Source organism: Sus scrofa, chromosome 9 (genome assembly GCF_000003025.6).
Source record: "Sus scrofa isolate TJ Tabasco breed Duroc chromosome 9, Sscrofa11.1, whole genome shotgun sequence".
NCBI lineage: Eukaryota > Metazoa > Chordata > Mammalia > Artiodactyla > Suidae > Sus > Sus scrofa.
In genome coordinates, this window is record NC_010451.4 from 66735985 (window position 1) to 66761610 (window position 25626).

General features: G+C 43.6%; 1 protein-coding gene across 10 annotated transcripts; it reads left to right on the forward strand.

Moving 5' to 3' along the window:
* Positions 579-23675, forward strand: C9H1orf186 (chromosome 9 C1orf186 homolog). Of its 10 annotated transcripts, none has more exons than XM_013979623.2 (8): positions 580-950; positions 3290-3381; positions 17730-17926; positions 18039-18139; positions 19204-19347; positions 19838-19849; positions 22020-22081; positions 22879-23670. In XM_013979623.2, the coding sequence occupies exons 4-8, from the start codon at positions 18043-18045 to the stop codon at positions 23074-23076; spliced, it is 513 nt and encodes a 170-aa protein (XP_013835077.1). In that variant the 5' UTR covers positions 580-950; positions 3290-3381; positions 17730-17926; positions 18039-18042; the 3' UTR covers positions 23077-23670. The 10 variants fall into 10 exon arrangements, with proteins under 10 accessions (XP_020918951.1, XP_013835077.1, XP_020918950.1 ...); XM_021063291.1 differs by having other exon boundaries at positions 17820-17926; XM_021063287.1 differs by having other exon boundaries at positions 17820-17880.

A 25626-nucleotide genomic window follows, 5' to 3' on the forward strand; every position in this document is an offset into this window, starting at 1 on the left:
CCATGAGTGCGGCCCTAAAAAGACAAAAAAAAAAAAAAAAAAAAAGAAGAAGAAGAAGAAGTCCTTGAAAATCTATCCAGAAAGAAAGAAAGAAAAAGAAAATCCTCGTCAGTTGCCATATGCCCCATACACACTCTCTCAATCATCTGTGGCTGCCTCACCCACAGACTCAGAAATGAGGCGAGTTGGAAGGGATCTTTCCAATAGCTGGAGGCCCATGTCTTTATTTTCTAGAGGTACAATGTGAGACCCCTGGTGGGAAAGTGACTTGCGTGAGCCCAGACAGCAAATTAGTGCCAGAGCCGGGACTTGAACCCAGGCCTCCTGAGTCCTTCTCCAGTGCTATTTCTGTGCTACCAGGCTGTGTGCCTATTCTTGGTATTGTTTGTTTGTTTTCTATCTCTTCTAGCGCCGAAACCGCGGCACATGGATGTTCCCAGGCCAGGGGTCGAATCGGAGCTACAACTGCCGGCCTACACCACAGCCACAGCAACGTGGGATCTGAGCCGCATCTGCAGCCTACATCACAGCTCGCGGCAACGCCAAGCCCCCAACCCACTGAGCAAGGCCAGGGATCAAACCCGCAACTTCATGATTCCCAGTCGGATTCACCAACCACTGAGCCAAGACGGGAACTCCTATTCTTGGTGTTTAAACGTGTTCACAGAGAGAGAAAGAGACGATTCATTTTCATCAACGTCAAAGAGTCTGCTGCACAGAGCGGTAGGGTAGGAGGCTGAGCAAGATAGGTGGTATTATCTGTCGCTTCACCCCGCTCTACTCAACTGAGCTAGATTGCTATCTTCTAAGCAGCCTGCCCCCACCCTGTTGGAAATGATGAAACATTTGTGACTGACCTCCAGTAACTGAGAATCTTCCGACCGGAGATGTTTCTATCAGGACTGCACTGAAACATAGGCTGGGATCTGACCTTTCTCACGGTCCTGAGGGTAAGTACTGTCTGAACAAGGTAGGATTTTAAATTAGCTTGAGGGATGTGCCTCTATTTGTGACAATACATATGCAGAAGTTTTAGAGGAGCTTCTCTACCTGTATGCTAGAATTCCAGGGTGTGGAATTCAACTGCAATTGGCTTGAAGCGAGCTAACGATGCAGCAGTTTGCACTTTAGGGGACATTAGTCTCCTGCTCCTGAAACCTGAGCTGTGGCTGCCTTAGCAGCAGTGGCCCTCAGGGCTCTGGCTAGAAGGCGAATGGACTTTGGATCCAGACAGGACCAAATCTGAAGAACTCGGCCAAACATTTGTAGGCCTCAGTTTCCTGATCTGTAAAATGGGTATAAAACCAGCCACCTTACAGTGTTGCTATGAGGATTCCACAATGTACATTTGGTACCCAGTCCAGTGCTCCATCAGTAGTAGCTATAAATTACACTTTGAAAGTCAACTGGAAACTAGATCCCAGAGAATATCTCCCTGCAGGAGGTTTTCCCTTAAGATTCCTCCTGATCCACAAGGAACTGGGATAAGTGGAGGCCAGGGAACCAGTCCAGCAGTTTTAAAATGTTATGAATGGGAATCAGAAAATGTATGCTGCCAAAGAAAAAAGCCACACAACCCTTCAGGCAAGGAAAAGCCAGCAACAACAGCAAAAGGTAACACTTGGTTCTTTTTTTTTTTTTTTTTTCCAGGAGCTATTCTAAGAGCATCACATAGATTAATTCTTCTAATCCTTACAACAACCCTGAAAATAGAGTTGGTGTTAGTAGCTTCTCTTTATCGTTGAGGAAACCTGGGCACGGAGGTGTTAAGTGACCTGACAGAAGTCAGTGATGGAAAACTCTTCTAGCGAAGTTTAGCACAGCCGAGTGTTTTTAGAGCAGGCCTCTCTCCATCATCTCTGCAGCCTGGGAACTCAGAAGTGTAGACCAACCACTCAGGGAAGACTTGGTGACTGGCACCCCCTGCTCTGGTTCTGTGTAGTGACTTTGCTGTGTGGGCTTCGGCTGCTCTACTCAATAAAAGGCCTTGAGCAGGATCAGTGTTTAACTGGAAGGGCCCAAGGCAAGTGGGAATCTGGGGTTCCCTGTTAAAAATTATTAAGGATTTAAAGATAGTAATGGTCCAGCACTAAACCAACCCTGGGGCCCTTCTGAGCACAAGGCGCTACTAGACTGCACAGGGGGCACGTCCAGGGCTCTGAGACCCAGTAGTGAAGCCATAACTGTGCTGGAAGTTTCCACGGTCTCACCCCTCTTTGGTTTTCTGATTAACAGAGTTGGAAATTGGGACTGAGGGACATTAAGTGCCCCCCTACAACCAAGCTTAAACAGTGTTTATTATATGCAAACTGATTTAACTGCAATGTGTCCAGAATGTTAAAACAGTGCTTTCCTCATACATTATCTCTAAGAATTGCACCAGGAATGATGGAGCTAAAGTATGGGCAAGACAGGGTCCCAGCCACCAAAGTGCTCACAAACTGAGCATAATCTATAGAAAGCGTTTCCTTTCTCTAAAAGTTACCGGGTTAATTCCATAAAAGGTGGTCGGCCCCTCCAATTCACCTGGAGCTTTGTGGGAACTAGCAAAATGAATCCTGAACACTGCTTGAGTTTCTTGCAATTCTTTGTCTTGCTGATTTAATCTTGGCACTAAGTTGCACTCACCTCAAGTCATTGTAAAATTGCTTCCGCCCCCAAATCACCAAGTTACATTTCTCCCTAAAACTTTCTTGCAAAAATGTTTACCTCAAATTAACTAATTCAGTTTTTTTTTTTTCTGTCTTTTAGGGCCGCACCGCTGCGTATGGAGATTCCCAGGCTAGGGATCAAATTGGAGCTGTAGCTGCTGGCCTACACCACAGTCACAGCAATGCAGGATCCGAGTTGCGTCTGCGACCTACACACCACAGCTCTCGGCAACGCGAGATCCTTAACCCACTGAGCAAGGCCAGGGATCAAACCTGCATCCTCATGGATGTTAGTCAGGTTCCTTTCCGCTGAGCCACAACAGGAACTCCTAATTCGAAATTTTGGACGACTGGTTTTCCTCCTCAAAAATCAGCTGCACCCACACTTACAAATCATTGTGACTGGAGATGTGGCTTTGCTGGTGGAGATTCAGTGTTGCTACTTCTGGCTCATTTATGTCATTTTAGAGTCAGAGAATTCTGGAACAACAAAATGTCAGAACTAAATCTATTTTGCTCACCCCTCTCAGCTTCTGGGAAACTGAGGTTCTGAGAGAGGAAGCAGGGTGCCCAAGGCGGCTGAGTTTAGAGAGCTGCCGAGCTGCAACGTTGATCTGGGTTCTCATTTCATATTCCAGATGTGTCTCAGCCACCTGGGGGTGAGGCCCCTGCCACGGTGACCAGAGCCGAAGGAACTCTAGAGACGATTTCTCAGATACCCAGGAGAGAGGTGACACCCTAACACTCTGTCATCCCCTGATTTCCTCCCTTTTCACAGCTGGAACTTTGACTTTCTCTGTCCCCTGGTGTGTGGACATGATGACAGTTGTAGGAGTGGGAACTGTTTAGGACTGAGGACCTCCCAGGACCGTCTAGCTTTGTACATTGAAAATCACAAGTGAGCTCAGTTTTCTTACAGGACCCTATGGAAATGGGTGCCTTTATGTGGGCAAGCCAGTTTGAACTTGAGCCCTCTGTTCTGGTCTGAGGATCTTCCGCTGCTGTGCACCTATAGACACCAGGCCCTCAACTGAGCTTCTTTTCCTTTTTTTTTTTTTTTTTTAATTATTAGAATATAGTTGATTTACACTGTTCTGTCAATTTCTGCTGTGTAGCATAGTGACCCAGTCATACATATATAAACATTCTTTCTCTCATGGTATTTTCCATCATGCTGTGTCCCAAGAGACTGGGTATAGTTCCCTGTGCAGTACAGTTGGACCGCATTGCTTATCCATTCTAAACGTAATAGTTTGCATCTATCTGCCCCAAACTCCCCGTCCATGCCACTTCCTCCCCTTCCCCCTCAGTAACCACAAATCTGTTGGCTATGTCTGTGACTCTGTTTCTATTCTGAAGATAGGATCATTTGTGCCATATTTTAGATTCCACACATAAGTGATATCACATGGTATTTGTCTTTCTCTTTCTGACTTAGTTCATTTAGTATGAGAATCTAACGTTGCATCCATGTTGCTGCAAATGGTATTATTTTATTCTTTTTTATGGCTGAGTGGCACTCCATTGTATATGTGTACTACATCTTCTTAATCAACTAAGCTTTTTAAATACCGTGTGCAGTGTGATGGAGGCTCTGGCCCTAAACAGCTTGGATTCGAGTTCCCTTCCCCTCCCTGGGGGATTAGAGCCTGGTTCTCTTATCCGTAAAATAAGGACAACAATATGTTGCTATTCTGAGGATTAAATAAGATAATTTAGGCGAGATGTTTTGTATGATGCTGGCGCAGAATAAGCGTACAACATGTGAGTTTAAAAAAATGAAACAAGTGATGTCTTCATTTTTCTGATCAAACAATGAGGCTAAGAAGGCCAGAGCTGGGATTTCCATCCCAGTTCATCTGACCACTAAGTCCTTGCTCTCCATCATTCTCCTGCCCTTACTTGTGAGGTTACCTGGCAGTGTACTCAGCTTTCTCCCATATAACCTTATTCCCATGTGGTCATCTAGACTGAACTTTGTTAAAGACTGTCAGTTCCACTGAAGCTACAGTCAGGGCTGGCAGACACCTTTCGCTGGAGTGCTATGCTCCCAGTTCTCCACCCATCCATTGCCTGTTCTCCGTCACCACACAGCGACTCTTCTCTGAACATGCTACTGCGTGGAGATCTCCATTTCCACTGAAATAATATGTGTCATTGATATCACTCCTTCTGCCAATCCTTCATGCTTCGCCGTGGCATCTTTTGTGCATTCTGATTTTTCGCAAGTTAATGTCTTAATTTTCCCAGTACAACATGAGCTCTTGGAAGTTCAGATGACATTCTCATCTCCCTCATGGGCATCAGGGTATTTCACCCAGCACCATGCACATAGACCACTCAAAAAATATTTAATCGATTGAAATTCAAACATGGTGTTGATTATCTCAATGTTTGATTAACTTGCCAAGATACAATTTTTTTAGTTTCATAGTATTTATTTAGTACATGGAAAGTTAAAACATTGGAATCATTGAGAATTGAAGTGTATTATTTGCTTTTTTTTTTTTTTTTTTTTTTTTTTTTTTTTTTGCTTTTTAAGGCTGTGTCTGTGGCATATGGAAGTTCCCAGACTAGGGGTCCAATCAGAGTTGCAGCTGCCAGCCTGCACCACAACCATAGCAACACCAGATCTGAGCTGCATCTGCAAACTACACCACAGCTCACATCAACCCGGATCCTTAACCCACTGAGGCCAGGGATCAAACCCACATCCTCATGGATACTAGTCGGATTCATTTTTCCACTGCACCACAACAGGAACTCCGTGTATTATTTCTAATTTTTTCTTTTTTTAAAAAAATTATTATAGTTGATTTACAATGTTCTGTCAATTTCTGCTATACAGCAAAGAGACCCATATATACATACATATATATATTCTTTTTTCACATTATCCTCTATCATATTCCATTACAAGTGATTAGATACAGTTCCCTGTGCTATACAGCAGGAGCTCATTGTTATCCGCTCCAAGGACAATAGTCTGCGTCTACTAACCCCAAACTCCCAGTCTATCCCATTCCCTCTCCCTCCCCCTTGGCAACCACAAGGCTGTTCTCCATGCCCATGAGTTTGTTTCTTTTCTGTGGAAAGGTTCATTTGTGCCATATATTAGATTCCAGATATAAGTGATATCATATGGTATTTGTCTTTCTCTTTCTAACTTACTTCACTTACTATGAGAGTCTCTAGCTCCATCCATGTTGCTACAAATGGCATCATTGTGTTCTTCTTTATGGCTGAGTAGTATTCCATTGTGTATATGTACCACATCCTAATCCATTCATCTGTTGATGGACATTTAGGTTGTTTCTATTGAAGTGCATTATTTCTTTGTACAGAACTTACCAAAAGGGTTTTGAATAGCCTTTGCCTTCCTATTCTATAACTTAAGATACAGAGTGAGCATCTTTTCTTTGCCTTGGCAAATTATCATACTCCTTACTAAGTTTAGATCAGCTGCCAACATTTTATCTTCTGTGCTTTCAATGCCAGAAAATATGAGATACAATTTAGAGGTTAAATAAAACATTTATGTAGATAAATTTAGTCTCAAGCTAATTTAAGCTACTCAGAATTTCTGGGCTTGTCTCCATTCTCTTAAAATATGTTTTTTTTTCCTCATTGGAAAAATCATCCACATTTCACTACCTAGTTTTGTGAACATTTAGGTATATTTTCTTCCATTTCTCATTTTTGAATAAAGTAATTTAAATAGAATCCCCAATTTAATTTTCATAATTTATATTCATGAGAAAAATCTATATTTGATATACACAATTATTATTAATTACTCTGGATTTGGAGAAACCAAATCAGGTGAATTGAGGGTGGCAGTTAGTGTTCAACTAATAGACAAGAAAATCTAATAATGCAGAGTTTTCTTTCTTAGAAATATTCATTAATTTATGTTTACTTTTTACAGGGTTGCGATCATATTGTATATCATATATATATATATATATATATACAATAAAGTACAAGCTAAATGTAACTGCCTTGTACTTTTTCACAGACCTGAGCCTTCCCAAGATTAATATTTCCTAAACATAATTTAAAATATCTGTATAAAACACCCCATTCTATACCTTCATCCTAATTTATTAAGTTTTTGTTTTTCAATTAGATTGTTTTCCATTCTTTTCATTTTTATAACCCACAGTGGGTAGAGCTACCTTGCATTTACAGCTTTGGTCTCATTCTCGATTGTTTGTGAATTGTCTGTTCCACGCCTTTTATAGCTTATCATTTGGGGAGTGCTAGGGCTTTTCATAAGAATTTTTGCAAAAAAAAAAAAAAGTAAAATCTTTAAAAATTATGTGTTCCACATATTTTTTCTAGTTTTTTGTCTGTTTGCCTTTAGATCCTTTTTTAACATGTTAATTTTTTTAATTGAAGTATCCTCGTTGATTTTCAATATTGTGTTAGTTTCAGGTATATAGCATAGGGCTTCAGTTATATAGATATTCTTTCCCTGATTCTTTCCCCTTTAGATTATTACAAAATATTGAGTATAAAATTTTAATATTTTAGAACCAGATCTGCTTTGCTTGTGTCACTTTATGATTTCTTCCATTGCACATAAACTGAGAAAGTTTTCTCTCATTTGCGGATTTCATAAATATTATTAAATATATGAATATCTGATCCTATTTCCTTTCAATTTTAATATCTCAAAAATATTTACTTCCTTAATCCCTTTATACTTTATTTTGTTATATCACATCTGAATCTAAGATACTTTCTGGATTCTTAAAGGTAGCTAATTCATTATTCTGAGTGCAACATTTTTAAAATAACCCCTCTCTTTCCTCTCCCTGCTTTGTGAATTACTTTTATAATATATGCACTGTACAGAGGCATATTTTACAAGCCTACACTACTTTTAAAAAGTGGTGTGTCTGGAATCCACCTGTCTCAATTTCTTCTCAAACATGTTTCAGTGCTTCTGGATTGGTACTACTTTTTCTCAGATGAATTTTTGCATATTTTGAGATAAAAAAGTTCTCACTCTAACTTTGGACAATTTCAAATTGATTTATTTCAATTTCACTTGATTTCAATTTCAAAGTGATTTATTCTTAGTCTTCTAGCTTCTCAGTCTGAATCAACGTATGCCTTTATTAGTTTTAAGTCTTTTAGATTTCTCAATAAATTTCTACAATTTTCTGCAAAATAACTTTCCTATAATTCAAATTATTCTCAGATCGATCTGTGGTGAAGGTTGCTAAGGCTCCTGCCTCTCCCCGCCCCCAATTCGGTTTTCTAACTGGCCATTGCTAAAATAATAGAAAGATAGCTGGTAATTTTAGAATATTTATCAGGTCCTCAGGACTTTCCTGAACAGTGTCATTAATTTCACTAGTCTTTCAATTGATTCTTTGGGGATTTATCAGTATAAAATCACATCTTTTGCAAATAAGGAGAAATTTGATTTTTTTTTTTTGCCCCATTTCTTTGATGCATCAGTTATTAGCTGAGGCTCCAGCGCCCCTCTGGGCACAAGACCTCATTAACTCTTTTCATTATCTTGGCCAAATTACTTAAGTTCTCTGTGTCTGAATTTCGTCCTCTGTAAAATGGAAATAATGATAGTACCTACCTACTAAGGTGATTGTGAGAGTTGAGTCAGCTAGTACATGTGTCTGCCACAGAGAACATACTAAATAAATACTCAATATTGTTGTTAAATGTGGATGAATTTCCAGGACTCAAATTTCCAGGACTAACTTTTAAAAATGGTTACAGCAGACATCCTTGTTCTCAAATAACTGCTAAAATACTTTATGATTTGGTAAGATGTTGATTGTTCGTATAGAAGGGATATTCTTTATTAGAGTAAGAAACAATCCTCACCCTTGAATGCAATCAACTTTATGAAAAAATTAAAAATGAACCCTCAATTTTATCCATTATTTTACCATCTTACTGAGATCATTTAAAAAATCTGATTTGTTCATGTTGTATTTATGTTTGCATGTAACATGCAGTTCTTTGTAAGGATTGAGGGTTAAACTTTGGAGTCAGATGGGTGTGAGTTTAAAACTTGACTCTAGACTACTGAATAGCACAGAGAACGATATTCAATGTCCTATGATAAACCATAATGGAAAAGGATGTTTTAAAAACAGTGTATACGGGTTCCTGTCGTGGCACAGTGGTTAACGAATCCGACTAGGAACCATGAGGTGGTGGGTTCGATCCCTGGCCTTGCTCAGTGGGTTAAGGATCCGGCGTGGCCGTGACCTGTGGTGTAGTTTGCAGACGCGGCTCGGATCCCGCATTGCTGTGGCTCTGGTGTAGGCTGGTGGCTACGGCTCCGATTAGACCCCTAGCCTGGGAACTTCCATATGCCGCGAGAATGGGCCAAGAAATGGCAAAAAGACAAAACAAAACAAACAAAAAAACAAAACAAAAGACAAAACAGTGTATACTGTATATGCATAACTGAATCATTTTTCTGTACAGCAGAAATTAACACAATATTGTAAATCAACTCTACTTCAATTAAAAAAAAACTTGGGAGTTCCGGTCATGGCTCAGTGGTTAACGAACCCGACTAACAACCACGAGGACACGGGTTCAATCCCTGGCCTCGCTAAGTGGGTTAAGGATCCAGCGTTGCTGTGAGCTGTGTGTTGTAGGTCACAGACACGGCTGGGATCCAGAGTAGCTGCAGGCTGGTGGCTACAGCTCCAATTCGACCCCTAGCCTGGGAACTCCATATGCCGCAAGTGCAGCCCTAAAAAGACAAAAGATGAAAAAAAAAAAAAAAAACTTGACTCTTTGAGTGGGTCCCCCAGGGCAAATTGCTCAGCCTCCCCAAGCCTCAGTGTCCTCCTTTGTGAAATGGTGATGATGCCTAGTCTCGTAGAGTAAGAGGATAAAAGCACATGGTAAATACTCAACGTTAGTTTTCCTTGTTGTAATGACGGATTCCCTGGACATCCCTGGAGTGCCTTTTGATATTATCATGTTTGTCTCTATATTCGTAAGTGAGATGAGTCTGGAGAGTTTTCCATCTTTTTCTGTGCCCTGGATCTTCTTATATAGCATAAAAAGTACATGTTCCCGAAAAGTTCAAAATAACTCATTTGTAAAACTGTTTGGACACAGAGTTTGAGTAGAGAATTTTTGTAATGCTTTTAATTTCTAAATAATAATAGCTTCCATGTATTGGATGCTTCTTAATAGGTGACAAAAGCTAGAATAACTGCTTCACATATCTCATCTTATTTCATCCGCAGAAGGAGGTATCATTTACATTCATCTTTTTTTTTTTTTTTTTTTTTTTTTGCTTTTGCTATTTCTTGGGCCGCTCCTGAAGCACATGGAGGTTCCCAGGCTAGGGGTCTAATCGGAGCCGTAGCCACCAGCCTACACCAGAGCCACAGCAATGCGGGATCTGAGCCGCGTCTGCAAACTACACCACAGGTCACGGTCATGCCGGATCCTTAACCCACTGAGCAAGGCCAGGGATCAAACCTGAAACCTCAGGGTTCCTAGTTGGATTTGTTAACCACTGAGCCACGACAGGAACTCCAATATATTCATCTTATCTAATCCTGGGAATTAATTATTATTGCTCTCATCTTACAGGTAGGAAAAGAGAGGCTTTGGGAAGTTAAATACCTACATCAAGCTTATGCAGGGGATGGGCTGGGGTGTGAACTCAAGCTGTCCAACTCCAAGTTCACTGCCTTAAGCAGTTAGAGACTACACTGCTTTTCACACTTCTTTCTTATTATTTTGCTTTGGTTTCCATCTAAATTTTCTGGGCCTGATGAAATCAATTTTGCTAGTTTATATTTTTCTAGCAATCAATAATTTTATTGAGATTTTGTGAAAAGAAAATTTCAGTGGCCTCACAATGTTCGGCCTTCTCTGTTCCTGTGGTTATATTCATTATTAGTTTGGTTTATTTTCGTTTCCTCATTTTGCCGACTCTTCAAAACTGCATATTCAATTAGGGGAGAAAAGTCTAATAATATGAAGGAGACTGGATGATATTGTAAGATGAATATATATTTTTTCTTTTAAAAGATTCCGTTTCCATCCAGCTATACTTCCCTTTCACCTACTCTACTTCAGTCCTTAAAGAACAGAAAGCTGGAGTTCCCATCATGGCTCAGTGGTTAACAAACCCAACTAGCATCCATGAGGACGTGGGTTCAATCCCTGGCCTCGCTCAGTGGCTTAAGGATCCAGCATTGCCATGAGCTGCGGTGTAGGTCACAGACGTGGCTCGGATCCCGAGTTGCCTGCAGCTGTGGTGTAGGCTGGCAGCTGTAGCTCCGATTTGACCCCTAGCCTGGGAACTTCCGTATGCCACGAGTGCAACCCTAAAAAGACAAAAAAAAAAAAAAAAGACAGGATGCTGAGGGCTAGAGAGAGCCTTAGGGGTCCTGTCAATTGCTGGGCCTGGGAAAGACTTCCACCTGTCTCATGCTGTAATTGGCAAGTGACAGAGCCAGGAGGATAAGCCAGGCTCTCCTCGCTGCCTTGTTCTTTTTCCACTGTGTTCTAGCTCAAATTGTGCATTTTATTCTATTTATTTTATTTACTTTTTGTCTTTTTAGGGCCACATCCGAGGCATATGGAGGTTCCCAGGCTAGGGGTCAAATCGGAGCTACAGCTTCCAGCCTACACCACTGCCACAACAATGCCAGATCTGAGCCATGTCTGTAACCTACACCATATCTCATGGCAATGCTGGATTCTTAACCCACTGAGCAAGGCCAGGGATTGAACCTGCGTCCTCATGGATGCCAGTCAGATTCGTTTCTGCTGAACCACAATGGAAACTCCTCAAATTGTTCTTTTTAAAAGCAATAAATGATAAAAATGGCCAGAAAGTCTTTTTTTATTGATTTTTATTTTTTCCGTTATAGTTGATTTACAGTGTTCTGTCAACTTCTACCATACAGCAAAGCAGAGAAAATCTTTTTAAATGCTTCATAAAAGCCATTAAAGAGACTTGATAAATCGACCAAGTCAGCTTAGCAATATTGATGACAATGGCTCTAACCCACATGCTTTTCATCGAAATCACCTTCTGTTGTGGTCTTATTTTAAACCACTCTTTCCAGAATCTATCTATCCAAAGAAAGCATGACATCAGAGAGAAAAAGGTGTGTTTTTATTATTTCACATCTTTTGTTCTGCTGTACCTACTGCCACGAGAGAGCTCCTTTATCAGGGGAAGGAGAAACAAGAAAATGGAATCCAGCCTTCACTGGGAGCCTAAGGATTTCCACCAGGTCTGAAGTGAACAGAAGAAATGCTCTTAGCCCTCTGCTGGCGTGTGTTTGAAGGCACCTGGTGGGACACTCTATCACCAAAACCTGAAAGAGGGCAGAACAGTCCCTTCTTGATTATGGGACAAGGCTTACCTACTTGTACATGGTCTGGGCACTTTGTCACAGCATAATTGCCTCGGATTGCTCATTTCCCAGTCATTTGGGGGTTGTGTGTGTGTGTGTGTGTGTGTGTGTGTGTGAGCATTCGTGCATGTGTGTGTGCCCACACAAATGAGTAGATGTTTCTGCCGACTGTCTGATCAGCAATCTGCTGTTAGACACCATGGAACAACTTGCTCATTGTGGTTAGAGGCTATTAGCCACTTAATAATGACATCGGTCATCATTTTCATTTCTCATTCTGCCCAGATTTTATCTTCAAACCATACTCAGAAGGAATGCCTAAGTTTCCTAAAATAGAGTGACCCAGTTTTAATAGCTCTACTCTAGTCACCACCTTGGTGGCTGGTGTGGCATTTTAGGGTTGAATAATACCTAGTAATTATGGCGTGCTTCCCATATGCCTGGCACTGATTTAGGTCTTTATAAACATAACTCCCAGAGCCCACATAAGAACTCTGGGAGGTAGATACTCTCATTGGCCCCATTGTACAGGTAGAGAACCTGAGACACTGAGGAGTTCAATAATTCACACTTGGAAGGGAACAGAACTTGAATCCATATTGAGATCTGTTTGACGTTTATGTTATCTATTACCACGGGTACTGTGTGCCATTTGGCTAGTAAGATGCTCATAATATATCAGAATGATGGAAGGAGTGGCAGGCAATCTAGGTTTGAATAAAGAGACAAAATAAGATTGGTGTTAAAATAATGGGACGTTTGGAAATGGGTGCGGTCATTTTGGTCATTTTGGTTGTTACATTGACATGTTAACACCTGTTATCGGTGATCTCCCAGGACACCGAATGTCTGGCTGTCCACATAATTCTAGACAACAAGGAACTGTCTGCTTCAGAATGTCAGCCTGCTAAGAAACACCAATAGAGTGGAATAGTAGTAACTTTAAATGATGCTATAAAACGGAAGGTGACAGACTCAAATGCCTTCAGGGACCAGCCAGGGTCTAAAAGGAACCTGGTCCTCCTCAGGACATCCACATACAAAGTCTTAAGGCATGTTATCAAACAAAATCATTAAATTTTGTTTAATGGCAAAATTGGCATTAAATTTGGCCTGTGGGCCCCTAGATTGGAGCTTTTTTATTTTATTTTATTGAAATACAGTTAAGTGTTGTGTCAATTTCTGCTATACAGCATAGTGACCCAGTCATACATATATATATATATATTCTTTCTCTCATACTATCTTCTATTATGTTCTATCCCAAGAGACTGGATATAGTTCCCTGTGCTGTCCAGTAGGACTATATTGCTTATCCACTCTAAATGTAATCGTTTGCATCTATTAACCTTGAACTCCCCCTCCCCTGTCCCCTTTGGCAACCCCAAGTCTGCCCTCCATATCTGTGAGTCTGTTTCCGCTCTGTAGATAGACTCATCTGTGCTGTATTTTAGATTTCACATGTAAGTGATATCATGTGGTATTTTTCTTTCTCTTTCTGACTTAGTTCACTTAGCATGAGAATCTCTAGTTGCATCCATGTTGCTGCAACTGGCATTATTTTGTTCTTCTTTATGGCTGAATGGTATTCCATTGTATACATGTACCACATCTTTTTAATCCATTCATCTGTCAATGGGCATTTAGTAGATTGGAGTCTTTTAATGGAGGTTTTTCTTGTCTGGAAACAAGTTTATGATATATTAAGTGAAGAGAAAAAGCTACCAATCAGCGTGACACCATATTTTAAAATATCGTGTAAACATGCTCCAAAGTGTATGCATTTATGAAAATATATAGAAAACTTTATGGAAGAAATTTGGGGTCATTTTTGTGAAATGCTTTGCTTATTTACATTTTTAATTCTCATATTATAAACCCTTATTCTTTGTTTAATTTTTTAATAAATAAAGAGAGAAGGGAGTCTTTAAAGATTAAAACTTTGAGCACACGTTTAGAACATAGCTCTGGTGGCGTCCTGACCATCTCCTTCAATGAAAGAGGGGGAATAATTTCTGAGATTAAGGACGAATGAGATGCTCAATATGAGGTAATCAATCCTAAGGCACTAGATCACCTTTAAAAAAGGGACATTTGAGTAGTTCCTATTGTGGCGCAGCAGGTTAATAACCTGACTAGTATCCATAAGGCTGCGGGTTTGATCCCCGGCCTTGCTCAGCAGGTTAAGGATCCGGCATTTCCCTGAGCTGCGGTGTAGGTCACAGACACGGCTGTGATCTGGCCATTTCTGTGGCTGTGGCCAGAATATACACCTTCGATTGGACCCCTCGCCTGGGCCCAGCCTCACCTAGTGGGTGTGGCCCTTTAAAAAAAAAAAAAAAAAAGGAACAATTGATGTTCCAGGCGCACTAGCCTAGCTTCTAGCCCTTTGCCAGGATTTTCATGTCTTTTTCTTTTCTTTTTTGGGGGGCCTTCCCATTGGCCCTAGTTTAGGGATCAGATCTAAGCTGCATTTGCGACCTACGCTGCAGCTGCGGAAATGCTGGATCCTTAACCCACTGAGCAAGGCCAGGCAGGGACTGAACATGTGTCCCAATGTTCCCAAAAAGCCGCTGATCCTATTGCACCCCAGCAGGAACTCCTTCATATCTTTTTTGATGCAATAAATTTCTCCTGGTAAAGTTAAGATCGCATCTTATTTTTGCAACTGCCCCAGAAATCAGGATAGGTAATGACATTTTCTTGAGAAATTGGTATCTATTGAAAATTTTTTTTCTAATTTTATCGAGGTATGGTTGATTTACAAGGTTGTACTAGCTTCATATTGAACTTTTAGGACAGCTTATTCAAAAGAAGACAAGGGCATTTAAAATACACCTATGCCCTTTCTTCTGTCAAGTCACCTGATCCTTCAAGATCACTGTTTTTCGAGAACAATGCCCTTCTCGCTTCTTCTTCATCACTTTGGTGTTTTATTTCTGGCATCCTGGCTCTGTAAATTTTATTTTGTGCATGCCACTTTTTGGGAGGTCTTTTTTTTTTTTTTTGTCTTTTTCTAAGGCCACACCCACGGCATGTGGAGGTTCCCAGGATAGGGGTCTAATCAGAGCTATAGCTGCCGGCCTATGCCAGAGCCACAGCAACACCAGATCCAAGCAGCATCTTGGACCTACACCACAGCTCATGGCAATGCCAGATCCTTAACCCACTGAGCAAGGCCAGGGATCGAACCGGCAACTTCATGGTTCCTAGTTGGATTCTTTAACCACTGAGCCACAACGAGAACTCCTGTACATGCCACTTTTAGACTGAGCTTTCTTTCTGGAGCTTGCAGATAGCTGGCGAGTGTTCGATTTTCTATCCATTTGTCCTGGGACTCAGAGGAGGTGAGAGGTGGGTCATTTCTCTTGTTTTCCGTCTGGGTCAGTTTCCACCTCCTGCCTCCCTGGGGCCCCTTTGTGCTAAACCAGAGTGAGCTCATGCAGCTGTCCTGCAGAAGGAACCACAGAAGCTCTGATGCTCAGATGAACTTCTGGTGCTTCTCGGCACCAGGGTGGTGGGTGCTTGGGGTGAAGCAGAGGAAGAGGAAAGGGAATTCTCCCACTTAGAACGTTCCCACCTACCATCTCCCCCAGCGCATCCCTACGTGATCTGAATCTATACGTAATGAAGCACTCGTGTCTGGATCTTGAATCCAGCTTTATAAATCAGACTAAATACAGCTCTTTAGGCGTGATGGTGTTAGGTGTTCTTTGCTCATTTAACTTGAAAAGCAAAGGGTAGATTGAGTTAGGTTCCTTTGCGGGAAGTGTCTAGAATTTATTAGGCGGGAAAGACGCGACTGAAGCAAGTATGATGACTAAATTGGGCAGGGTTGTTCCCAAGTTTTGACCTCACACACACACAAAAGTCATTCTTAAGGGCTGGCTTGTTGTTTTGTGAAGGGTGTAGGGGTGAAGGTGGTAATTTCCCTCTGGCACCCCCAGCCGGCCAATACCCACAGGCCTGGAGAGGCCGTGGTGACAAGCCCCACAGACTCCCTCTCTGGTTAGTGCCTCTTCTGTGCCCCAACTTTAGTCCAAGTTGGAGCTTGGAAGAGCCCCAGCATGAGAACTGCAGACAAAACCCAAAACGCCGAGACTTTCCACACGGCCCTCATCACTTGGAAACTGATTGGGGGGAAAATAAGCCTATTGGCAATAAAAGGCTTTTCAACCTTTACCGTCTTCAGTAGGACAGTGGGCGGTTTCATGGCCTCATCTTGTACTGAATAAACATCCTTTCAGTGTTTACTATCCTGGCTTGTCTTAGTGTAATCTCCATATTCAACCCCATGTTGATGGAATTTATAAGTGTTTTGTTTTTTTCTTTTTTACTTTTTAGGGCCACCCTCCCATGGCATATGGAGGTTCCCAGGCTAGGGGTCTAATCAGAGCTGTAGCCGCTGGCCTACGCCACAGGCACAGCAACTTGTGATCCAAGCTGTGTCTGTGACCTACACCACAGCTCACGGCAACGCCGGGTCCTTAGGATCCTTAACCCACTGAGCGAGGACAGGGATCGAACCCGACAGCTCATGGTTCCTAGTCGGATTCGTTTCTGCTGTGCCACGATGGGAACTCCATCAGCTGATTTTTATTTTTATTTTTTAATGTATTTATTTATTTATTTATTTATGTCTCCTTGCCATTTTTCTTGGGCCACTCCCTTGGCACATGGAGGTTCCCAGGTTAGGGGTCGAATCGGAGCTATAGCCGCTGGCCTACACCACAGCCACAGCAACTCAAGATCTGAGCCACGTCTGCAACCTACACCCCAGCTCACAGCAATGCCGGATCCCCAACCCACTGAGCAAGGTCAGGGACCGAACCCGCTACCTCCTGGTTTCCAGTCGGATTCATCAACCGCTGAGCCACGATGGGAACTCCTCCATCAGCTGATTTTTAAAATAAACATGCTCGTAAAGGTTGGAACAGCATCCACAGTCCTGGACTTAAAGCCCAGTGAAGTCACAGAGGGTGTGAGTGAATGTGTGTGCATGTGTGTGTGTGTAAGATTGGGCTTCCTCACAGTCTCTACCTGTGTGTTTGCTGCAGTTGGACCCCTTTGTGCTTCCAGCAGCAGGTAAGTCTCCTGGGAGCAGAGACGAATGGTTGGAGGTGTAGGCTTGGATGTAGAGCTCAGATCCAGGCCTGGCTGTGTGACCTCAGACGCATTCCCTCAGCCCTTGGAGCTCACATTGCTCCTTATAAAAGGAGGGTAGTGACATCTAAGTCATGGGATTATGTGGATCAGGTAGAATGGGCCATGTCCCATGGACTCATCACTGTGGCTGGCAGAGAACAAGTGCCCACTGGCCCTTACTGCCTCTTTTGTAGATTCAAAAACTGGAATCTGGGGAGTTCCTATTGTGGCTCAGCAGAATAAGAACCTGACTAGTATCCATGAGGATGCAGGTTCGATCCCTGGCCTTGCTCAGTGGGTTAAGGATCCAGTGTTGCCTTGAGCTGCAGTGTAGGTCACAGACAGCTCAGATCTGGTGCGGTTGTGGCTGTGGCATAGGCCGGCAGCTACAGCTCCGATTTACCTCCTAGCCTGGGAACTTACGTATGCCACAGGAGCAGCCTTAAAAAGAAAAAGACAAAATCTGGAATCTGGGGAGAGAAAAGCAAACGACACCCCAGTAGCTGAGTTTGCCTGGGAGTCCTGACCTGCTGCCCCACCTCTGCAGGTCTCCGGGACAGTCCCGCTGGCCGTGCTCCTTGGCGACAGGGTGCCCAGGGTGGATCCACCCACATCTTTTCCTACCACCCCCCTCCAGAGATCCTGAGCCCCACTCACAACCCGAAGCTTCCCTGCGAGGAGCACATCATGCTGACGGAGTGAGTGGCCCCGGAAGAACCGGCACGGGTTCCTTTCAGGCTGATGGTATAGCCGGCTTCCAAGCCAGCTTCTGCGGGCTGCCTCTGGCAGAGGGCAGGGGATGGGTTTGCATCCATCTCAGCACCTCTGCAACCTCTAACCTGACCTTTCCCAACAGAGAAATGAAGCTCTGGCAAGGAGTAGTGATCGCAGTGGTGTCGCTGGTCCTGCAGGCCTGCCTCCTCGCAGCCATCAACTACCTGCTCAGCCGGCACATGGGTAACTGGCTCAGCCTTCTCTTCCCTCCTGGTCCTTCTCAGGAACCACTCCCCAGCCACTAGTCCCCTTTGGAGCCCCTAAATATCACTTGAAAACCTATCTGAGGATCCACTGGCCAGATGCCCCCTCTCTCTGCCAGGCTCTAAGGGGATAATCCCCATCCTGACCCAACCTCTTTGTGGTTGACAATGACAGCTCAGAGGCCATCCATCCCACAGACCTGCCTAGAGACAGGCTTCTCTGCAGTGCTTGGGAGGCTGGGCTCACGTAACCTGAGCCTGGTGAATTTCCTTCATCACTGGCAAGGGACTGAGCAAGTGAAGAAATGGCCTAGCATTGCAACGGAAGGAAGTATACTTAGACTGAGAGATTAGCTTGGATGCTGGGACTGGTTTACAGTGGAAAGAAGGAAGCTCTGTCCAGGGAAGACATTATAGTCAGAGAAAATAAAGTAACACTGCTTTAGCTGTGCTAGGACAAGGCACTGGGTCGGGTGGTGTAAATTTAGGCTTCTCTAGTGACTCATTCATGCATTCATTCACTTATTCAACAGAACAGGGAACAAAACAAAACTCCCTGTCCTTATGCACCTGACATTCCATGGGTAACCCAGACAATGAACAACATAAACAAGTAAAAATGTGTTAGCTTATGCTATGTGCTGGGTGGGGTGTGGGGGGGGAAGAGGATGAAGCAAGGTGAGGAGATAGGCATTGGAAGGGGGAGTCAGTGTCCCCGCGATGCTGACAGGTGAGTCTAAATCTAGGGAAGTAAGGACGTGAGTCATACCTAGAAAGGCTATAAGCCAGGAATGCACAGAACAAACACTGTGCCGGGAGCAAAGAGGCTGGGGTGGCCCAGCTGAGAAGCTGCCAGGAAGAGGAAGGAGGAGTGAGGCCAGGAGGGCCTTCAGGCTGGTACTTGGGTTTTTACCCCACAGGAGGCAAGGGGCATTGCCGGGTTTTGAGCAGAGACATGCTAAGATTCAAAGATCAGTTTTCCCTATTGGACCTGGGCCCGACCCAGCGACCTTTCACATGGGTCACTTGCCTTTTCCCTTTTAGTCAAGGAGAATGAGCGGATACTGAAAGAGGCCAGGCTCCAGGTCCCCATACTCAGCCCTGCCCAGCCCCACGCACCTGCTGTCAAGGAGATAAAGGAAGCTCGGGCAGAGAGAAACCCCCCTGCATCTGAGCCCCGATACCGGCGTGAGTACTGGGGCAGGTGGTGAACTTGTCACAAAACTTGTTCTGTTCTGTCTGGACAGCAGGGGAGGCTCCATGCAGCAGCCCCAGGCTGTCCTGCCCAAACCCCTAGCCTGGAGATTCCTCACACCCTCCTCAGTACAGGTCAAGCCAGACCCCCGTTTCAGAAGCTTGTTCTTCCTATCCTGGCGGAGGGTGGATCTCATTGGGTTTGTGTGGGTCTAAGTTTGGTCCCAGCTTTGGTCATGTGTGAATGGCTGCAGGGGAGGCTTGGGGACCCTCTCTTCCCCTGTCTCTGTGATCCTCTGGCATCTTTTCTCCTGCCTGCCAGTGAGTGGTGGAGCCAAGATTTCAACCACCCCACCTGTCCCCCAGCCATGGCATCTGGGCATTTGAATAAGTGTGAGTCTTGGTGACACTTCACATCTGTATCCCCCTTTGGCAAGTGGGCCAACAGGGACATCACTCCTTTTTTTTCTCTTTCTCCACTTAGGAGGCACTTCAGGTCACTCTTCACACGTGGCAACGGTCACTTCTGCAGCATGAGAGTCCCTTGCCAGAGACTGCTCCTTCCTCTTTGCTTTAGCTCTTGGTTGCTTTGAGTTTGCTCTGTTTTTTCTGTTTTGTTTTGTTGTTCTGTTTTGCTTTTTAGGGCCACACCTGCAGCATATGGAGGTTCCCAGGCTAGGGATCAAATTGGAGCTGTAGCCACCTGCCTACACCACAGCCAGAGCAACATGGGACTTGAGCCGCATCTGTGACCTACACCACAACTCACGGCAATGCCAGATCCTTAATGCACTGAGCAAGGCCAGGGATCAGACCTACAACCTCATGGATCCTAGTCGGGTTCATTACCCACTGAGCCACAACGGGAACTCCCAGCTCTTTTGTTCTAATTGGATCTTCTCCCTTGAAGAAATCTAATTGTCAGACTTCCTCAGCACTGAGATATTATTTATATCTTTAATAAGGCCTCAGTGCCTATGGGAATCAAAAGATGCCACTTCGCGTGAATTCAGGGTGTCAGTGAAATACGAGGGGTGATGGCCTTGCCATGACCCCTGATCCTGAAGCTCCACTGGAGCCTGGCCCAACTCAGACACAGTTTGGTTGGCAGGAACCTCAGAGATCATGGTCCAATCCTCTTGTTTGACAAGGGACAAAACCAGGGCACAAAAAAAGGAATGTAACCTTCCTGGAGTTAGTGATAGACATAGACTAAAAGCTGTGCCTGTGGTTTTGGGGCCAGAGCAGTTCTCATTGGGCCACAGCATCTCAGCACATGCCCGCTCACTCCCCTTGCAGCAGACAGTCCTTCCCGGGCACAGTTCAACCTGGTGGGCTTGGCATTACTTTTATTTATTTATTTATTTATTTATTTTTATTGTATATAAAATTTTTAGTGTTTTTTTTTTCCCACTGTACAGCAAGGGGGTCAGGTTATCCTTAGATGTATACATTGCAGATACAGTTTTTTCCCCCACCCTTTCTTCTGTTGCAACATGAGTATCTAGACATAGTTCTCAATGCTATTCAGCAGGATCTCCTTGTAAATCTATTCTAGGTTGTGTCTGATAAGCCCAAGCTCCCGATCCCTCCCACTCCCTCCCCCTCCCATCAGCCAGCCACAAGTCTCTTCTCCAAGTCCATGATTTTCTTTTCTGAGGAGATGTTCATTTGTGCTGGATATTAGATTCCAGTTATAAGTGATATCATATGGTATTTGTCTTTGTCTTTCTGGCTCATTTCACTCAGTATGAGATTCTCTAGTTCCATCCATGTTGCTGCAAATGGCATGATGTCATCCTTTTTTATGGCTGAGTAGTATTCCATTGTGTATATATACCACATCTTCCGAATCCAGTCATCTGTCGATGGACATTTGGGTTGTTTCCACGTCCTGGCTATTGTGAATAGTGCTGCAATGAACATGCGGGTGCATGTGTCTCTTTTAAGTAGAGCTTTGTCCGGATAGATGCCCAAGAGTGGGATTGCAGGGTCATATGGAAGTTCTATGTATAGATTTCTAAGGTATCTCCAAACTGTTCTCCATAGTGGCTGTACCAGTTTACATTCCCACCAGCAGTGCAGGAGGGTTCCCTTTTCTCCACAGCCCCTCCAGCACTGGCATTACTTTTAGATGGAGCTGGACAAAGCTGCAGTGCCTAGAGTTCCTGTCATGGCTTAGAGGTAACAAATCTGACTTGTATCCATGAGGATGTGGGTTCAATCCCTGGCCTTGCTCCATTGATTAAGGATCTGGTGTTGCCATGAGCTGCAGTGTAGGTTGCAGATGCAGTTCAGACCTGGCAATGGTATTGGCTGGCTATGGTATCGGCTGGCAGCTGCAGCTTCAATTTTACCCCTAGCCTGGGAACCTCCATATGCTGTGGGCTCAGCCCTAAAAAGAAACAAACAAACAAACAAACAAAACCCAGCAGTGCCTGAACTCTTGGACATGTTCCTGGCTATTTGGGGAGGGTCTCTGCCCCACTGCCCTTTTTCTGTTCTATTCCTTTTTCCTCTTTGGTGGATTCTGTGTCTCTCTTCCCCACTCCTCTCTGAGTCGCTGGCTCTGCCTCTGTCTTTGTCTCCTTCTCCCTTCCATTGCCCCTACCTCCTCCTAACACCCTCTGGCTTCCTGCAGAAGAACAGTTTCTATTTCTCCCTAGATGACAGCGACACATCCTCCGATAGTTCTGACAGCTCAGACAGCTCGCCGCCCACCCACCAGGTAATGGACCCTCCCAAGGATCCCAGCCCTCCATGTCGAGTCTGGGGTCACCTTGAATACAAGATGGGAGCAAGGAAGGAGGGGCTTCTGGAGTCATTCCAGCATCCTTAGGGGAGGGTGCTCAGGCTTTTGCCCAAAGGCTCCTATCAGCATGGATTATCCAGACAGAGTAGATCTGAGTGGGCTATAAAAATGAAAGCTCCACCTAGAAATTATCATGCCAGGTGAAGTTAGCCAGACAGTGAGACACCAACATCATATGCTATCACTTACATGTGGCATCTAAAAAAAGGACACAATGAACTTTGTAGAACAGATACTGACTCATGGACTTTGAAAAACTTACGGGTTTCCAGATGAGGCAAGTTGGGGGGGGTGGAATGTGCTGGGGGTTTGGGATGGAAATGCTATAAAATCAGGTTGTGATGATTGTTGTACAACTATAAAAGTAATAAAATTCATTGAGTAATTTTTAAAAATCTGAGCAATAAAAAAAAAATGAAAGCTCTAGTGGGACCCCTCCTTCCCATGGCCTAGTCACTGGCCAAAGTCCACTCTGACTCTTGACCGTACTTGGATGGAGTCTCCATGCCTTTTTTCCTTAAACTCATTCATTCCGGTGGGCACGAGGAGCAATCGTCCGCTCTACCCTACCCCTGCCCCCAGATACCGCTAGCTGGAACCCAGTTTCTTTCCCATTCAGCCTAGGGTGAGCCTCTTTGAGTGAGTGAGCTCAATATCTCCTCCAAACATGGCAAGAATCTTGACCCAAAGGTTTTGCTTTCCCTTCCCCGAAGGCCACCAAGGATGTGAACTACACACAAGTGATCTTTTCAGCCCCTGGAGGACGAAGAAATGAATCCGTCCTAGACTATGAGAACATAAAGGAAACGACAGATTACGTCAATGTCAACCCCAAAACCCATAAGCCCAATTTCTGGGCTTTTGTGAACCCTGCCTCTGAGCCAGTGGAATACACTCAAGTGGCCCTGTGAATTCTAGGCTTTGCAGTGGCATGCAGTGCCTTATGAATTCTTGCACTTAGACTGTAGGTGAATTACGGAGATTTGTTTTGTTTTTTTAAACAAGGCATAATAAACCTGAATCTTTCTTGCATCTCCGCAAGAATGATTCAAATCAGGAAGCCTTCCAGGTGATGTATGAAAACATTGGAGCATCTCAGTAGAGAAGGTCATGAAGACGCTCGCCAGCGAAAAATGTGTCGAGGTTTTCATCAGCTGTCATCGTTCTGTTTGACGGTCTTATAAGTAAATGCCTCTCTGAGCTCTTGAATTATTGCCAATAAACAATCCTTAAAAGTTTAAAATAAAACAGCAACTACTCGTTCCTCTTTTCCTCTCACCTAAGCTTGCATGCTGTTCCTTTTTCAGCATTGTTATCTTGCTGAGTAATCCTGCCCTCCCCTCAGAACTTTCAATGGTGCCCTTGGAAAGCCCACCATCACTCCACCTTCAAAGCTGCAGTTTCTTGGGAACGAAAGATGACAGGGTACTAGTGCCAACCAACATCACAGTCTGTTATTCCAAGGAAAATCTTTCCAAATTTAATCCAATAAAATTCAATATCCACCCTGGGTTTGTTGATGTTTTTACTTTGACTGCCAGTTTGTAGTGAAGAGCATCTTCTTAACTTGATGAAGAATAGCTTATCTCGAATCAGCTGAGAGCATGATATTTCATTGTAAGATTCTACGTGCAGTCCTGTTAAATCTTGACCAAAGTAAGAATGTCAAAAAGCCTGCCATTTCCAATATTACATAACATTGCTTTAGAAATTCGAATCAAGTCAGAATGGCCATCATTAATAAATCCACAAATAGCAAGTGCTGGAGGGGCTGTGGAGAAAAGGGAACTCTCCTGCACTGTTGGTGGGAATGTAAACTGGTACAGCCACTATGGAGAACAGTTTGGAGATACCTTAGAAATCTATACATAGAACTTCCATATGACCCCACAATCCCACTCTTGGGCATATATCCGGACAAAACACTCCTTAAAAGAGACACATGCACCCACATGTTCATTGCAGCACTATTCACAACAGCCAGGACATGGAAACAACCCAAATGTCCATCAACAGATGATTGGATTCGGAAGATGTGGTATATATACACAATGGAATACTACTCAGCCATGAAAAAGAATGACATAATGCCATTTGCAGCAACATGGATGGAACTAGAGACTCATACTGAGTGAAATGAGTCAGAAAGACAAAGACAAATACCATATGATATCACTTATAACTGGAATCTAATATCCAGCACAAATGAACATCTCAGAAAAGAAAATCATGGACTTGGAGAAAAGACTTGTGGCTGGCTGATGGGAGGGGGAGGGAGTGGGAGGGATCGGGAGCTTGGGCTTATCAGACACAACCTAGAATAGATTTACAAGGAGATCCTGCTGAGTAGCATTGAGAACTTTGTCTAGATACTCATGTTGCAACAGAACAAAGGGTGGGGAAAAAAATGTAATTGTAATGTATACATGTAAGGATAACTTGATCCCCTTGCTGTATAGTGGGAAAATAAAATAAAATATATAAAAAAAAGAAATTCGAACCAGGGCAGTAAAACAATGAACAACAATAAGGGCTATAACTATTGGAGAGGGGGATAAAGTTCGCCATTGTTTTCAGTATGCTTATTCTAGAAAACCTCAGGGAATTAAATGTTTAAAAATTGATCATGTGTAGTAATAGTGCCTAGATAAATATACGATGTACCTTTTTTTCCCAACAGCTAAGAGACAAAATTACAAAAAAAAAAAAAAAATGCTGCCAATAGCTAACCAAACTTCTCAAAAAACGGAAATCCTAAAAATACTCCTAGCTAAAATCAAACTGTGGGAAAATGGCATTCAGGTCTAGAGACTATTTATTTATTTATTTGTTTATTTATTTATTTATTTATTTATTTTTGCCATTTCTTGGGCTGCTCCTGCGGCATATGAAGGTTCCCAGGCTAGGGGTCTAGTCGGAGCTGTAGCTACCAGCCTACACCAGAGCCACAGTAACGAAGGATCCGAGCCGTGTCTGCAACCTACACCACAGCTCACAGCCACGCCGGATCGTTAACCCACTGAGCAAGGGCAGGGACCGAACCCGCAACCTCATGGTTCCTAGTCGGATTCGTTAACCACTGAGCCACAATGGGAACTCCCTAGAGACTATTTATTTACTGTGCTCCATCTGCAGGCTGTAAATGACCTTTCTATCCTTGGTCTGAGAGTTGATGCTGGAAAGAGATTACCTGAATTCGGGTTCTTGTTCACACAGCCAAAGAATGAATTTCATGAACACACAGGCAGCAAGCAAGTCTTTATTACAGGAAAGCAAATAGCTTCCAGGACATCTGGGATAGGGGAGAAGAGCCCCCGCCCCATTGTCCTATAGGGGGTTTTATCCCTTAAAGTTGGGGGGGTAACAACATGGGGTCCAGAAAGATGAGGTTTTCTCCCATTGGCCTTGCCCAGTTACGTATATCAATCCTTGTCCAATAGGGGTCTTAGGGGTGGAAATGT